Genomic DNA, 18,482 nt, shown 5'->3' on the forward strand with positions numbered 1-18,482 from the left:
CTAAGTTTTTAATTTTAAGGCAGATGACTCATCATATTTTATCATCTAAAGCAATGACAGAGTATCATCTGCCAAAGGCATTTTGGTAGGGCTTGCCACCTAGTGGATTTCTGCCTGTGTACACAAGAAGGTTCACCTGCTACAAAAATGTTTTAAAATCTCATTGATGACACTACTTATATAATATCCTGCAGACTTGGAGTACCACTAGATGGAAAATTTTTTGTTGGAATGCAATACTAGTGGAAATTTAAATAAAAATTGCTCACATTTCCACAACTTTAATCCATTTACTGCTAGCTATGTAGCTATTGCTTGACTTGGTGGTAGACAAAAGGTGGAATTTAAGACACTAGGTGGTATACGTGGCCATGGACTCAACTGTAAACTCAAGCCCCAGGCTAACATAGGTTGGTCAGTAGTCAGTGATGACCATATTTGGCAAACATGAGTGAGCTCATTGGAATTTATACCAGTTGTTCCTACTTATTCTATTAGAGTTAGCTGTGGTCCTGTCATGTTTTAGAGTTCTGGTAGGTGTACAGTAGTAACTGGACTTTCTCGACTTTTCCTCCTTTCTTCTGTTAGCCACATCACTTGGAATGGTTGTCATCCATTTTGTTGACCTGGACTTCCATCTCTTCCTGGAGAGTAATTTTCCCTTCATTACTGCCCACTAGTCTTACAGAGATCAAAAGTATTGCTCCTATCATAACACAATGAAAAAATCTGTATATAAGCTGTAAGTGTTCCATCAACTACTTACAAAAACCTCTTAGCCACACAAATACAGTCTTCCTGACAAAGTTTTGCGTTCCCTCTTTCAAGTGTGGATGCAATTGAGATTTTACTGAATTTTGTAATAATAAATGTATTAAAAAAATATGGGCCATTTTACCAGAACTTTCTCCCCCAAATCCAGTCTATAGGAGACAATTAAGAGAAGTTAGCAGCAGCAGGGAATCTCAGGACTGAATACAGCAAGTTTTCTACTGTACTTATGATTTATTTTACTCTTCCACAGTAATGACAATGTTGGAAAGTTTTATCCAACAGCTGTATGATACTCAAGAATAATCAGTTTATGCTTTATACTTTTAGAAGAGTATTTTATCTTACTAAGCTGAAGAACATACCCTAATTCTTACTTGTTACAGGTATGTTCATACAGATGGGTTTGCCATTTATAGCATTTTATGGTATTACTTATCAATAACCTATTGATGAGTAACTTGATGTGCAGATGTTAAATCTGGGTTAGAAATTCCATGGGGTCAAAACCTTTGCTCTGTGTTCAGTTTGGCTGTTATGTATCAGGGGGTATCTGGATTTTGCAGTGCATTATGTCATATATCAAAATTTATTATTTTCCCTCATTTGCTATGGCAGTCTCATGACTAAGGATAGTTTATGGGTTTTTCCCCCTCTTAACAATTACTCTGAGGAATGTCTGTTATGATCAGAAGGTGAAATATAGATTCTTTCTTTCTACAGTGAGTTCCTTCACTTTCTGTTACATAGATTATCCTTCTAACACTACAGAGTACATAAATTTCATCAGGAAGATCATCAGGAATATTTGTTATTAAGAAATGTTTAAGAAATTTTATACAACTATCCTCCCATTTTCAAAAAGTAACCATAAAAATAATTTGATCTTTTGCTAAATTTAGAAAGTTGTGTTTTAGCACCATAATATAAATCACTACTCAGTGATATCATAAGCTTCAAAAATAATTTTTATTAACATACAAAAACAATAAGGAAAATAGACATTGTAATTAAACATTTGCTTTCATCTACAAGTAAGTAGTAACAAAACAATAAAACAATTCTTTGGGTTCTTGTGAACAGTTAGAAACAGAGGAGGGAATTTTTTTGAAATAGAAGAAAAAAGTTCTGAAATAGAAAAATTTGGCAATATCTCATAGTCTTTCAGTAAAATATCCATGTAAATAAGTAATCCATATTTACAACATTGTATTTTCAATATCATATGCAATCTTGGTTACATGAAGTAAGAAGCGTACAGTAATTACTGTACATTCAACTTTAAAACCTAATTTGACCATCATTTCTCAGTTTCATTAATGTTGGAGGAAACACTGTTCTGCTGCTGTGTACATAACTGCATGGCAGCACCTAATTACATCTCTTTTTTTTTCAGGCATCTTAAAAAGATAGCACTTTTAATGTTAGGTTTTGTAACTTCGTATGTTTTAGTAGGAAACCAGACTTGGAATGTGAGCTCTACAATCATATCCCTGTAAATATACTGATGTAGAAGATATCCAAACATGCAGAAAAATCCTGATAAAAAAGCTAGAGTTACACCTTCCATTTATATCTTCAGAAAATACACTTTTTTATTTCCTGTGTGGCTACCATTACCCATAATACACATAAGGAAATTTGCATGAAAGGAAAGTTAATGGAAGGTCACTCTGAGAAGCAGTTTGGGAATATGTTTTTTCCCCTCATGAAAATTGATCTCCAAAATCCTATGCATTTTTATTTAGCACTTGAAATAACTTCATATGTTGCGAGGATACTTAAAGACCTTTTTAATCAGTTCAGAGCAGAAGCCAAAAAGCTCTAGCATGTTGAGCAAGTTTTAAATAGTTGAGCAAAGTTTAGGAACTCACAGCTACTGTGTCTCATAGGGACCTTCCAAAGACCAAAGCAGGTAGAAGCTCACAGTTCATACATAGGAGATACCACTGGTGATGATAATTTCCCAGAATGGAATCTTCCAGATCCCACTGAGTTTCTACTATCACTTTTAACCTCACAGTTGAAAACCAAATATATACTCTGGCTGAATATTCTCAAAAGGTTGCCTAGTCTTGATTTTCAGTTAGTTTTGTACCATCAAAATAGAGAGATGAAGAAATGCCACCATTCTTTTTCAAGTATCATTACCCTTAAACAGTACATGGAATAAAACATAAACCAGAATACGTACTGTTTGCTGTAGCTTAACTTTAACAGCATATAGTACCATTCACCTAAAAGCTGTTGATTTCAATACATCCAAGTCAGTGTCATAACAAAATGAATCACAGATCTTGTGATTTTTTTTCCCAATATACTAGACAGTTTCTTCCAGAACAATTCTTACATAAGTGACTACCTTCCACACACTGGGTACTAGGCAAGGATTGAAAGAGCTCATTTTCACAAGTGGACGAGACACAGTAACAGGCCAGTACATACCAACTTAGAATGCTGTTGCCTATGTGTGTAGGGAAAGCTAGCATAGTAAATTACTAAAGCAGCTAGTTCATTTATTCATTTCATCTGTTATACTTCTAAAGTATTAACAGAGCACCTTTCATGAAGACTAAAACATGCATCCACCAGCTGTAAGATGCTTACCGATTTACTCAAAAAACAGTCTTGTTGAGCAAAACATAATGAGATCAGAAGACAACAGTGCAGTTTAGTGTTCTCCAGAAACTACTGCAAATCCCTCTTCCTACTTAGTGTTCAATATATAAATTTGTAATAGGATGTAAAACATTATGCATAACCTAATCAGGTCTTGTCAGTTGAGCATTAACATAATGTAAAATAAGTGCTCTTGTTTTTCTTTAAGAAAGCTGCTATCAGTAATATTTGGATTTTATGCTTGTCCTGGTTTCAACTGTAAGGTGTTTTTTTTTCCTTCCTAGTAGCTGGTGCAGGGCTGTGTTTCAGCTTTAGTCCAAGAACAATGCTGATAACACACCTATGTTTTAGTTGTTGCTACGTAATGCATACCCAGATCAAGGCCTTTTCAGTCTGATGCTCTGCCAGTGAGGAGTGGCACAAGAAGCTGGGAAGCAGCAGATACAGGACACTGACCCAAACTAGCCAAAGGGATATTCCATACTACAGCACATCTGGCCCAGTATGTAAACTGGTGAGAAGTACCTGGAAGGATGGGATCACTGCTCAGGTAGGACTGGGCATTGGTCAGCAGGTGATGAGCAATTGTATTGTGCATCACTTATATTTATTGATTTTTCCCTTTTCTCCTTTAGTTTTATATTCTCTCCCTTTGTTATTTCCCTTATCATTAGTATTATTATTAGTGGTAGTAGGAGTAGTTTTGTATTATTTGTGCTCACACAATAGTTTAGTATTTCTCCTATTATACCTGAATTTTACACTAAGGCATTTAAAAGCAGACATTTTCTTAATTGAAACAATTCACTAATGCTAGGTGGGTCCCAGCCATCCACAAACATATGTAAGTGAAAACACAGAACCCTGGAATGTAGTCCTCGAGTACCAAATGGTACTGCAGAAAAGTTTTCCGAGTAATTCACTATGCTAGCTTTCTATACTGCATTTACCAAATGATTAAATGTTATTACAAATCAAATAATAGATGTTTTTTGTTAGAGAAGATCCAAAGAACTCATGACCAGAATTGTCCTAATACAACACTGAACTTCAAAAATAGCATATTTTCTAAAGTTGAATGTGTTTAAACATCTTAAAAAGCTGAAGTAGATAAAAAATATGCAGTTTAAAAAAATAGGAAATTATATGCTGTCTGAAACTGTCTAGGCTGCAACATGAACAATGGTAAATTTGGACTTGCAGTGGGCTCTGCAGTTTTTACAAGAGATTATAATAGAAAGGCTCATCCTTTTGGGCATGTGCAATCAAAATAATCTACTATAATTATTCTTTTGTAGTAGTAAAAAATACAAACACTGTTTATATCTGTGAAAATTATGAATGAATGTAATACATTAATACTTCGATTACTAGGAAGAGCTATAAAAGTGCCAGTAGAGGCTCAAATTGCATTATTTAACAATTTCAAATTAAAAAGTCATAAGAGTTTATATAGTTTGCTTATAAACTAAAGTATGTCTTTGTGCCCCTAACAGTGATGATTTTGACACCAGTGTGGAGATATAAAAACTGGCTTTTAGTCAACAGGTAGCATCTTAATCAAATCAGCAAAGTTCAGCAGTTTCCTATAGGAATTCCTATAGGAATTCAAGATCCTTTCTTCTGTGAGATGGCTAGCAGTCTTCTCTGCTTTCTACTCTGCTCCTAATTTCTAGTCCAGTGCCATAAATCAAGAGAACTGTGCAATCAAATTTAGGAAAATGCTGCCATCTGGGATAAAAGGAAGACTTGGTTTAAGTGATACCTATTTTTCTAAGTGTGTATCTGTATCTTTTCAAATAAGACAAAATATTTTTATGGTGCCACTCTGCTACATGATTAATTACCTCAAATCTTAGAAGTTGGTGAAGGGGGTTAATCAACTCAAGAAATCAGGGCTTTCAAAACATGAAGATTACCAGAAAAATTATGTGTGAGCAACTAAGTTCTGTCCAATATACTTCATGACTCTGATTCATAACCTGCAAAATCACTCAGAACAAAATTTAGTCTCAATCTTGTTAATATGGAGAACATTTTCCAGTTATGTGATTCTCCCATTATAGCATTCAAACTCGCATTTTTTAAATGAGGACTGAGCATGAGCCTATATAATATGTTTGAGACTTACTGGAATTTAAATCATATGCAGAAAAGTTGACAACCTTTGAGCAAGCTGTACAGCAAATAAAACCCCAACCTATTTATATATCAATATAACTAAACCAAAAGGAACAGTGGTGAGGGAGAGGCAGGCTGGCAGTATAACCATACTGTTATTCTGTGTATTGTCTTTACATAGTTGATCGTTGTCCTGCTTCATCAAGTTTGAGGTTTTGTTTTCTGGCTGCTTCACTGTTGATCCTCAGATCAGATTTATCTGCATTGCCACCATCTGTCATTGTGGATTCTGCTTCTGTGCCTTCAGGAGTCCCTCCAGTAGTCAGCAGAGCTTTAGCATTCTCTTCTGGAGGGCGCTTCCAATAGGGCCTGCTTGCCATCCACAAAATAAACATACCAAATATGACAAGCAAAACACCAAGACAATTGACCAAAGTTGCCTCTGGTGGGGATTCACTGTATGCAGGATTACTGCGCCTTTGGAAGATAAAAGAAAAAATAAGATCAGTTGTTTTACGGACAGTCCTGGTCTTGAAACATCAGAAACCTGCCAGGTAGGACGTCTTTTTAAAACAAAACAAAGCAAAAGAAAACAATGGTGCAACATTCAATGGTTGTTATTGTGTGCAAATGGAATAGAGTTTGCAGTGAATAATCTTGATAAACAAATGAGGAAAAAAATACTTACAAGGAAAATATAAGCTTTTCTGTGATTCCCATGAGAGCTGTCGCAATCACCATTGCAAAGATGGTAAGACCCGAATAAACATGTATTGGCATAACTGCTGTTCGGAGGGAAACTGGAGCAAAAGGGAGTAGAAAGACAGCGAAACCCAAGAAAAGCTAAACACAAAACAAATTCATAGTTAAACCTATATGGGAAACAAGGTGAACTTCTCAAGCAGAATAAACATCATCATAAGATTCCATTTTGAGATGTCATCAGGTACAAATTTGAAAAGAATTGGCATTTTTATTTCTGAATGTCTTTCTATTCAAAACCAAAGCAATAATTCTGGATTAGCACCCAGGAAGCAGATATGAAATATTTTATAAATAATCCCACCTAATATCAGTGTCCAGACTTGTTGGTAATGCTAAAACTGCAATCAAGCTAAGTACTAGAAACACAAATTTTCAGTGTTACTAATTCAGTAATATATTAAAGGTGTGAAGAGCTAGATTTTTGCTGTTTCTTCAAGTCCTGTTCCCTGCTTTTACTACAGATTTACACATAAATGAAGATCAGAATGCAGTCTCACCTTTTGACCTGAGTGGACTAAATAACTTTACCTTGTTAGAGTCTTAGTTAAAGTACATGTCTTAGGAAGGCAGCAGTCTCTCAGTGTATCAATCAGTTGGCATTTACAGAGTGAAGATGCCTGTGAGTGGTGTGAAGTTATTCAGGGGACATGAGTCCTCCCATTAGCACTTGTTTTGTGATGGAAGATAACCCATCATGTCACATAGTTGAGTCACAGGCTTAAACATTCATACTGAGGTTGCAACCCTCCTTTATTTTGTTGTGCCATTATTCACCACTCTTGCTAAATTAGAAATAGTGCATAAATTTGCATTTCATCTTACTTTAACTTCCAGTCTCAGTGCTTGTTTTTAATTCCTGTGCTAGATTAAAGAGCCTGGCATTTTCTCCCAGCAAAGCTTTTTAATACACCATAATCAAGTCCTCTCTTAATCTTGTTTAGATCTGCTAAACAGTTGAAGCTTTTTAAGTCTTCTGCTGGAAGACAGTTTTTCAAGCTCTCAGTTTACTTTTTCAGTTTTTCTTTGCCTTATTATTTTTGTTTTTACATTTTAAAAATATTTATTCTACAGGATTTCATATTCATCTCATTAATGCCATATATGAAGGTTAAAATAATCTCTTATTAGAATTTACTTTTTGCTTTCACAGCATCATAAGAATTCATTTTGAGCTTCATGTCATCTTTGAGTACTTTCCAGAGATACTGCTTCCCAAGAGCCATTCTCCAGTCTATGTTTCTGCCTTGTTCTTAGATTTATGTCCTTGTGTTTTACTGTATTAACATACATTTGGCTTAAATACACAGTAAATTTACACTATCGTTCCTGTAGGTACAGAATTATGTGAGCACCGTCCCCAGTAACTTTTCAGTTTTGAGATTGACGTGCCATTTCTGGCAAATGACACAGGCCTTCTCTATTAACAGAGACTTTACGACTATATTTTAACAAAAGTGCTCATTCAGTTAACAAACAGCAGTCTCTGACTGGAGACTTACATCCCAGTTTGGAGGAAGTAACACTAGAGTTTTGTTGGTGAGACAGGAAAGACATTAAGTGCCATTGATCATGTGTATAGTAGCAAAAGGAAAATCAGAGTTAAGTTCTTGTTTACAATTCTTTGTCTTAACCATTAGAAAAAATGATGATACCCAGTATAGTGGCAGCACAGATTTCCCTGAAATAACTGTATTACTAACTAAAACAAGGAAAACATTGTTCCTTCTTATTCATTCATATTCATTCTTATTAATTTGTTCGACTATAAAGAATATACATGACAAAGCTGCAATATGCTTTCTTTTTTTCCAAGTGTTAAAATCACTATTTTAACACTGTACCGGCTAGCCTGAGCAGTGAAGGATAAAAGTCCAGAACCCAAATTCTTTAGCTGGGGATTTTCTATACTTGATCACCGGATAATTCTTATTTCATTTTGGTGTTTTGGCAAAAAAATGAAGAGTCACAATTTGAAGGAACAAAATAAATTTCCTTAGTGTAATAATACAGTATAGGCAATTCAGAACATATATGCAGAAACATCATATCTGTATGTGTACACTAAATGTCAGGGCATGTCTGCTCCTGTTCTATGCCAAATGCAAACCGTACTAGCTCATTTTAGATTATGATAACTCTAATTCTCTGCCAATAGGAGCAGTTAAAAGCATGTAGGTGAGCATTTAGAAACGTTTTGCTGATTCAGGAAAACTGGTTAGCAGCTCATTCAGATGTCAGATCCTTTCAATCTGCACTGCTCCCTGCTGCATTGTTCTGCTGATAAACGGAAGTCTTGAGGCCAAGAAGTGACTACTTAAAATCATGAGAGCTGTAAAAAAGGAAAACCAGTTACTTCATTTGAGACTTCCTTAATAAAAACCCTCACTGTATTTAAATATGCTGCCAACAAACCAAATAATTTGCTTTCACTTCAGCAGTGTATAGAGCTAGAAACACACTATTGTACAACTGATTAGTGAATGAACTGCCATTATCTGAGCAAATAAGCAAAATATGCTTTAAAATACATTTTTTCTTTTTAGTCAAGGATCCTGTATTTGCACCTTTCCTTATTTGCCACATCACAGAATGTAAAATGGGTATCCAAGTAGTTACACTGTTTTAGTGAGGGCCTATTGTGCCTGAATTACTCAATACATTCTTCAAGTTTACAAACTGTTTATAAATACAGTTAGGTTCTGACCTGGAGAGAATAAAATATAACAGCAGTCAGCCCGATCCAGCTGTGCAGACTGTACATGTTAGGAATGTTACCGGCATTGTGGTATTCAAACACGGCTACCATAGAAACAATTGCGAGAATCATAGCTATGGTATGTAATCCAGCATGTATGAACTTCATTAGGACTTTGCTACACTTCCAGGTCCAGGGCAACCTGTACACAATAATAGCTGAAGAAAGAACAGAAACAAGAGTTTTATGCCTCATAGGATAACTTCTCTCAGATTTTAATAATCATGCATCATTCACATAGTTCCATTGTAAATTACAGCAAAATACAATGTTTAATCCTCTAAAAAAGTCTGTTAAAAGGCTTTTCCTCCTACACATAGCATAGCATATTCCAAATTGTCCTGGTTCCAGCTGTAACAGTTACTTTTCTTCCTAGTAGCTGGTGCCTTGCTATGTTTTGGCTTTATCTGAGAACGATGCTGATAACACACCAATGTTTTCAGTTGTTGTTATGTAATGCTTACCCTGATCAAGGGCTTTTTAGTCTCTCATGCTCTGCCAGTCAGGAGGTGTACATGAAGCTGGGAGAGAGCAGAGACAGGACGCCTGACCCAAACTAGTCAAATGCTATGCCATACCACAGCACATCATGCCCAGTGTGTAAACTGAGGGGAGGTACCTGGAAGAACTGATCACTGCTCAGATAGGGCTGGGCATAAGTCAGCAGGTGGTGAGCAGTTTGTATTGGGCATCACCTGTGTTTTCTGAGCTTTCATTTCTTCTCTTGTTGTTTCCTTTTATTATCATTATTGTTATTATCCTTTCTACTGTCTCTGTATTTTACTTTATCTTAGTTATTAAACTGTTCATATCTTGACCTGTGGCTTTTACGTTCTTCCAATTTTCCTCCCCATCCTGCCCAGGGAAGGGGGAGATGAGTGAGAGGTTGTGTGGGGCTGAGTTACCAGCTGGGCTTAAACCACAATACAAATATGCAACTGAATCTTAAATATAGCTTTTAGGAAGATTTCTTCCCAATTAAAAAAAAAAAAAGCTTAAGTGTGTTTCAGAAAACAACAATAAACAACTCCATGTTGTCTTGTCCTCATTCCTTAAATTGATCTAACAGGGATTCTTCATAGGATTTTGATTTTTTTGCCACTTGTCGTATTGGAGGAACAGGGCCTAATTCTTACATCCAGAAGACTACCTACTGAGAAAGTATGTAAAATTATGTTTTTTAATATTTGCACTCTTTACTAACTTTGGATAATGCTAATCGCCAATTGGGCAGATATTTGTATAACTATCTATTATATTGATATGTTTACTACATTGAAACATGGTGAGGCACTGGAAGAAGTTGCCCAAAGAAGTGGCGAATGCTCCATCCCTGACAGTGTGCAAGGTCAGGCTGAACAGAGCCTTGGGTGACATGGTTTAGTGTGAGGCGTCCCTGTCCGTGGCAGGGGGGCTGGAACTACATGATCTTAAGGTCCTTTCCAACCCTAACCATTCTATGATTCTGTGACATTAATAGGACTACTTCAAATGGGAAAACACTATTCAGCATAAGGGAATCATAATCTATCTCTTAAGAGACAAAAGGATTTGGCAACTGCAACTCTTCTACCACTGTTAGATGAGTGTGAGGAGGTTTTGGCTGTATTTGCATTAGTAACTCCAGCAAGCAGTGTTTTGTCCACTCTGAACAAACCAACAATTTCTAGTGACCTAACTCCAAACAGTCCATAAGAATAACTTGGCCTACTACTTCTTGCCAAACTCTTTCCTCCAAGTCCCCTGCAACAACTGCCCCCCGCCTATTGTATGACCCAGGTGCTTTCTGCAGGAGACGCACAGAGACCAAATTACATCACTGAAGCCCCGGTACTTCTGATTACAAACTGGGCAGTAATTCTGGATGCGTGACAGCACATAAGTATATCCAGATAACGGGACAGATATTTATGAGGACACCTGATCATTTCACCAATAAAGGCTGATGCCCACATCCGTAATGTTTTGCCTGAGCAGAAATGAAGTCTGATCTCCATTCATCTGATTCATCACATCCTCATTTAAGGTTTCTATTTATGAAATTACATTCAAATCTTTATATATAATTAGCTATACTAAAACAAAAGAATAAGAACATATGCAGATTTTTAAACAAGTTCCTGTTCCAAACATTAAGAAACAGATGTGCACCAGAAGAAAAAAAGAAGTATGACCTGACAAATACAAAGATTAAGAATTTACTTAAGTGATTCTCGTGTACCTGACTCATTACTTCTCCGTAACAGATAACCTATGCAGAAAGCATAGGTTATGGAAAATAAATGGAATATTTATGCTGTACTTTGTGCTGACTAGTAGAAAATTAAAAATTAATTTCAAAGTTCTGTTTACACTTTTTTTTCCTTGGCTGCATGCCAGGAAACACAGTACTGCACTAAATGAGTCACAAAGAAAACACTGTTCACAAGTGACATTTCCAGACTACGATCAGATTTTAAATCAATGTATGCTTTGATATACTGTGTGAAAATGCAATACTGCAATGAAAGTGTCCCTTAGAATACTTCAATGTATACAGCACTTAGGTAGGTTTTGGCTTTCTACTTAAAAAAAAAAATAGCAGTAGTAAATCCTATAAAATCAAGAAGATAGAAGCCTTGTTTTTAAGACAGTTTGACAACATCAGTCTATATGACACAGGTATGATTCAGCACAGCAAGTTTATGATCACCTCCAACAGTTGCCCAAAAGTTCTGTGGTAGTCTTATATCATGTTAATATTGAAATGATTGCTTGCATCAGACTATTTAGTTCTAATGATTATTTTGTAATTTAATTTTGCAAAGCAGGTATGCCAAAAGGTCCCAAACATCTCATGAGGATATTCCCAATAAATCCTCCTTGCTCCATCTTACCATATGGCCCATAGTATTGTCAATAATTTATTCCAAGTGCAGGAGGGTAGTGTACTCTAAATGGCCTGAGATAAACTTGATGTGCATAGGTCCTGGTCTCAGTTTTCAGTCTTTGATCTCAGAGGGTCTGGTCCAGGCTAGAATTTCTGGATAACATTTTTCTTTGGTGCATAAGGTGCTGTCATCTAATTGATTAAACTTTCAAAATCACTATAATACTCCCTAGTCACTCAGTCTCAGATCTCTATCTGGGCCATGAATTGTCTGGGCTGTTTCCCATAAGCAGTATCATAGAAAAGCAAGGAATACAGTCTGATGGTTTGGACACTTGTTAACAATACCATGCATTAGCATGTTACATGGCACAACCAGGATATATGCACACTAGTGCAATTTGGTTTAATCCTCTTTCCATGAAGGCTATGTGTGATGTTATGTACTGCAACTTGAGCAGATCTGACTTCATCACTGTGAAAAGACACAGCCCCATTTCCCCATCACTACTTCTGTTCCCTTACTTCTGCGCTAACTGGTACTTTTCTGACCAGCGGGTGATAGCAAGACAATCTGTGGAGCAAAGCAGGGAGGAGGAGAAGAAGGAGGAAGATTCTGCTTTCAGTGGTGCAAACTCTTAAGAACTGACTCACTTTGTAATTTGATCTCAAGATTAAAATAGCCTGGGTTAAAAGCACATAGATAGTTAACAGCATTTTTAGTGGTGACAGTCTCTGCATCCCTCGATGCAGCTTTTTCACTCAGATCTCATTCCTGTTTCAAGCTCTGATTTTAAAGCATGTCACTTAGGGCTGAGTGATCTTACAATATCCCGTATGTGGCATGTGACATCTGTTCTTTGCCAAATGTACAAAGCAAAATTCTAGAGTTAGCTCTCTAGTACTTCTGACTGGCACGTGCTTTGCATGCTGTAGGGGAGATGTCATAGATTGCTCATGAGATGCCTTCCCCTTCAGAAGGCACACAGCGTGGTTCTGTGAGTGCACTGGGGTGCCAGAAAGGAATGTTCCTCTTCACTCCTCCCATTTCCTCTCTTGCTCCTTCTTGGCTGATCCTGTTGCTTACCTTTGGTGAGTTCTGAATGCCCAGTGGATTTTTTGGAACCAGTTTAACACCAGAATCAACAAGTGACTATTTACGATTTCAAACAACTCAAACTAAGCTCATCGAGAGAGCTGCCTCCTCACCAGTTGCCTGCGATGAGATCCTTACAGCTCAGAAGTAATTTGCCTTTCCAATTCATGAGAACTCTGCAGCACATTGGATATTAGAAACTCCAGCAATTAGCTACTTTTCCTTTGAACAGATAGGGGATTTTATGTTTGAAGCAGAGATTTGTCAGGTAACTCAGAGAAAGCAGTATCTTTTGGTGTGATTTCACGATGAAAGACTATGCTTACTTTACAACTGATTTGCAGTCTTTCTTCTTGCTCTTGCACATTGCCCACCACTTCCCCTCTGCTGTCTGTGGCCCTTCAGAGACCTTTAGTGCAGGTAATCGGACTTTCTATTCCAGAAAAAAAAATGTACTTGGGGTGGCTGAGTGGGTGTGAGTTTTCTGCTAGTTGAGTTCATTTAGTTTATGGGCTTCAAAAAGGCCAGAAAAAGGCCAGAGCTGGCTCAAACCAACCAGTACAAAATACTCCTTTGGAGCATGTCCTGTGTGTACAGTCATTTTTCAACATTTCCACATGTGAAATAAGACATGATTCCTTATTTATTTAATCCATTCTATTACACTACTATTCCTTCAAGCCCTTCTTAAAACACACTTTTCCCTCATATTATTTTCCTATATTTTTGTTTTAAAAAATAAGTACTGATATGCACACAGGCTTCTATTGCCTCTGTTTTCCCCACTTTAAGTGTAGAAAATCATCTGAACAATTACTGTGCACTGCCAGTGTTTTGTCAGATATCCTATACCCAAAACTAAATGATCCACCTGATCCACAAATAATAGGTATTAACATGCCTACAGCTTTTTCACTTGATTGACAAGATACATGCAACACTTTTATCAGGGGACATCTACTTCCCAATATGCACATTATTATAGTCATGCTTTCTACCCCCTACAGACCAACATACAACATTTCTATCTCTTGTATAGACTAATGAACTCAAGAAACAGTTGGTTTGGTTATTATTTCAAATCCCACACATAAATTTAACCAAGATATTTATTAACTTATTCCTTTCCACTTTTAACTACTTAAAGACTTCTTTTTCTTGTGTGTGTGCAGAGTAATAGTAAACTTCCATTTACTTTACATTCTTACCTACACAAGACTTGAGTCAACATCCTTCCACTGTGACACTGGGAAAAAACGAGTATTAGGGCAATAAAAAACAAGGTGTAGGAAAAAGCTGCAGAAAACCTCTCCCTATTTTCTTCAAAAAGTCTGTGCTTATATAAAGACTAGCAGTTTGATCATAGTAAGTAGTATAGATCTTAGTGAAGACACCAGGTGTTTCTCACTGCTTATTTATAGCCTGAAATTACACTTCCTATTGAGCAATATTGTGTAAAACAACTTCAAAATACTGTTTATTGCTCAATAATAATTTGTAATGTGAAGCCACAAAGCTGAGAACACACCCTACTGCCATTGAAAAAGTGGAATGTGCAGTGTGTGTTCAAATCACAACATTCCCTTCATAGACAGAACTAGACAGCCACCCACTCCTCCTGCAACTTCCAACCTCTGACTGGCTGGGCTCTTGCTGAAGAGCGAGCGAGCACACATGTGATGCAAACAGCATGTTCCACTGGAATGCATGTCTGGATGTGCTGGATAAGTTTTCTGGCTGGACGGATGCAGTGTATCTTTCAGCAGTGAAAGAAATGTAAATAAGGTTATTAAAACTGAAATTTTAAGTTTGTCTAGACAAAATTTGAGTTTATCTTCTATTTCAAAGAAAAAATACTCCTGCTTACATTGATACTGTAAGTCTCCAGCAGTTTACTGTTTAAGAACAGTAAAATCTTCCCCATCCTGTCACCCCAAAAGACAGTGGTAAAACTGTGGGAGAATTTCCACTGCTCTGCAGAATTTCTTTGCCCTTCTTGGAGACATTCCTAATGTTTCACTTAGTTCTCTTCATGTTGAAACTACAAAAACTTTGTCACTGAGTTTATGAAAAATTATTGTTGGAAGCTGTTTTCTCTGTCAAATTTCCCCATTAGTTTTAATACCATTAGCAGAAGTTGACAAGAATTCTTTAGATACAGTCCAGTGCCCTTATTTTTGCAATATTTAGCTCTAGTTTAAATATATTCACAAGCAGTTAGATAAGCACCTCTGTGGTTCTCTGTCATTCATTACCTGCTTTTTAACCTCACTGACAGCATTGTATTTTTCTTTCCAAAATTACCAGTTTTTCCACTGCAGTGTGTCTAATTTAGTTGCTTTCTTGGAATTAGCCAATGTCGCTAACTACAAAGACAGTTCAAACTCCGGTATTCCTCTTGGCCTCGAGGACCAACCCTTGCACTTAAGACCTAGCATACTGTTCATGTTGTTAAGCGTAATGGGAAACATTCCAGTTAGTACAAGGCTGAACTCTATGCAATTGAAAGTTTATACACTCTATGAAAAAAAACCAAACCCAAATCAAAACCCCACTGCATCATAATCACTGTATGTTATTTAGGCAAAAGGATAAGAATGGATTTAAAAGGTATATTTTCCAAAATTATTTACATTACATCTGGGCTGATGAATTGCATTTTAATGATGCTTACGCTTTCTCTGGCACAAACCCCGTTCCTGGATCTAGCTTCAGTGGTATTGAACTTTCCTTTCTCCTCTTGGGACACGGGAGAGAGCCAAAAGCAAGGGAGCCAAAAGCAAGAAACTTTCCTAGGGCAGCATTTCTGGCATTGCGATTCTCAACTTGCATAAATTCAGGCTGACTAGGAAAACACAGCTCGCAAGCGTTACTCCAAGTGCAAGGCAATGCCAGGCCAGGGTAAACAAGTGCTTGCAGAAAAAAAAAACATAGGAGTTTTGGCTTATTACAAGGAACTCTTTGTCCCTTCTCGGGGAGTGCTGGCTTCCCTGAACCGCTCCGGCCCGTTCACCGAGGCGCGGCGCTCCCGCTGTCACCGGTCCCTGGCCACCCCGACGGCTGCGCCACTTCCCGCCGCCCGGCAGCCCCGGCCCCACGCAGCCCCGGTTCCCCTGCGGCTCCACGCCGCTCCGCTCCGCCCCGGCCCGGCCCCCTCCGTGCCAGCCCGGGGCCCTTGGCGCACCGATGCCCTGGATGAAGACGAAGCCCGTGATGATGAGGACGGGGTGCCAGTTGAACTCCCTCACGCTGCCGTCCCAGCTCAGCCCTTCGCGATAGTGGAAGACCCAGACTAGGGAGAAGATGACGGACACGAAGCCGACCAGAAGCGCCGAGACCAGCAGCACCAAGAACCGCCCGTAGTCCTCCATCTTCCGAGCCCCGTACACGGCAGCGAGCTCCGCGAAGGAGGGGCCGGCCGGGCGGCCGGGCGGGGTCGGGTGCGGGCCCGGGCCGGTGGAGCGGCGGGCGGTGCCGCCCCGAGACACGGTGCCCGCCCGGCGGGGCGGGAGCAGGGCAGCATTCCGCGCCCCTCCACCCGGCCAGGCGTCGGGACAGCGACTTTCTGCGGTCCCGGCACTGCTTTTCACGAGGAGGGTCTTGCTCAGGTTTTCGGGGGTTGTGTTTGGGGTTTGGGTTCTGTTCTTAAGCAGTTTTCATAGACTTGCCGAGAGTTCCTCCCCTTCGCTTTCAGAACTTCGCTTTAGAAAAGACGTTTCAGTGTCGGCCTGTCCCAGGCCAGGGCGCCCACCCCGCAGCTCTCCCTGCCATAAAGATAAGCCATCACAGCCGTATGCAGTAAGAGATAAAGCAGGACCGTTGCTGTGATAAAGAGGCAGACAGAGCATACAGAAAATGCAGAGCAGGGTCATGCTTACAGACACTGATGGACTGCACTTGGAGCACGCATTCCATCATGACCATCCCCTTTACTTCCATGTAGATTCATTGAGTGCTGTAAATGTAAACCAGATAGTAACCAGTTTCATATATGGACTCTGGCCTAAGCATGAAGAAGTACTTGGGCACTGTTCTGTTAAATAGCATCAAACATCTCAAATGTCCACTAGCTAAGAAAGAGAGCACACAGAAATTAAGACAATTCCAACAATGTGGAAAGGCCCAAAGCAGGGACATGAGAGAGAAGTAGAAGAAACCAAAACAGAATTGCAAATGGGACAACAGGCAACACTTGCCAAAAACACAGCTTCATAGATTAGACCAGTTTTGTCAAATTATGTATTCAGTTGCTTTTTCCTTTGCTGTAGAACATTCAGCTGGTTCGGAAGCCTGTCAAATGTAGTAGGAGGATATGCACAAACATGTATGCAGTGCTACTTTGCTGGCATTTGATTAGCTTACTTTTGAAATACATATAGTGTCAAAATACACATGAATTAGAAATTCATTAACTGTTTGAGAGAAAAAAAACAACTATTCACTCTGGCTAGTCTTTGAGCTGTCTGTTGTCTCATGCTCAAACTGAGACTTAAAAAATGAAACAGTTTTATGGAACTTAAAATAGTTTCAGTAGAGTATCTGCCAATTCAAACCCAATACTTACTATAGTGTTGGAAACATTACATAGAGACGTGAAGACCAGGCCAGATTGGAGTGGGGTACAAATGTATTTCTTCATTATTCTCTCTAGTCTCCTAAAAATAGATGTTGGGCTCTGACATTTCAGGGAAAAACTTGGCTTGAGCATCACTTTACTGATCCTTTAGGTTGCATGAATTTGGTGTGACCTGCTCTCAGGATTTAAGTGGTTGCTCATTCTAGTCACAATGGTGACTGATATTGTTAAGTTTCACAAGTCAAGCATCTAAGAGAAGGCAAGACCTAAGCCCTGAATCTTCTGATTAATGCACTTATGCATGAACTTCCAAGGATGCCAGCCTGTCAGGAGTGAACCAAGCATGTCGTCTCAATATTATGCTTATAAAATTTTACCATGTTTTCTGTGGATTGCTTTATTTAAGTGAATCTTTTTATTCTTTACTTGCAAACCAGCATATAATAAAACCATAAATCTGCCTGGTTATGCACAACAAATGTCCTAGGCTTAAACAGCACAATATTTACACATGATCAGTTTTGGGATATTTTTACCTGTTAAAAATGTCTTTTTCTTTACTTCTCTGGAATCCTTTTATCATTGTCTTTTAAACAATCAAATAATTTCTGTTGTATATTCAAAAATTTAATGCTTAGTTAAAAAGCATCATAAAACCTTCAGATTTATGTTGATATTTTATAGATCATAAAGCATCAGTTTCTTAATGTTTCTCAGTGTTTCTCAGTTCTATGCAGGGAATCACAAAATTATTACATGTAATTCTAGAAGAAGGACTCATAGTACCCAAAACATGTTCATGTTTCCAGGCATATGAGGTGGTCTAATAAAATGTCTTTTGTCTCTGTAAAGCCTACAAACTAACATAAAATAAATACTTATTTTAATCTACCTTCTATGAACCTATGTC

General features: G+C 38.1%; 1 protein-coding gene across 1 annotated transcript; it reads right to left on the reverse strand.

Moving 5' to 3' along the window:
- Positions 1-2,626: 2,626 nt before the first annotated feature.
- CYBRD1 (cytochrome b reductase 1) lies at positions 2,627-16,431 on the reverse strand. The gene is made up of 4 exons (XM_034065666.1): positions 16,181-16,431; positions 8,981-9,189; positions 6,200-6,354; positions 2,627-5,988 (listed from the first exon to the last, which is right to left on the reverse strand). Exons 1-4 carry the CDS (start codon positions 16,365-16,367, stop codon positions 5,685-5,687), a joined length of 855 nt encoding a protein of 284 aa, XP_033921557.1. The 5' UTR covers positions 16,368-16,431; the 3' UTR covers positions 2,627-5,684.
- Between the last annotated feature and the right edge of the window lie 2,051 nt (positions 16,432-18,482).

Source organism: Melopsittacus undulatus, chromosome 8, assembly GCF_012275295.1.
Source record: "Melopsittacus undulatus isolate bMelUnd1 chromosome 8, bMelUnd1.mat.Z, whole genome shotgun sequence".
Lineage (NCBI taxonomy): Eukaryota > Metazoa > Chordata > Aves > Psittaciformes > Psittaculidae > Melopsittacus > Melopsittacus undulatus.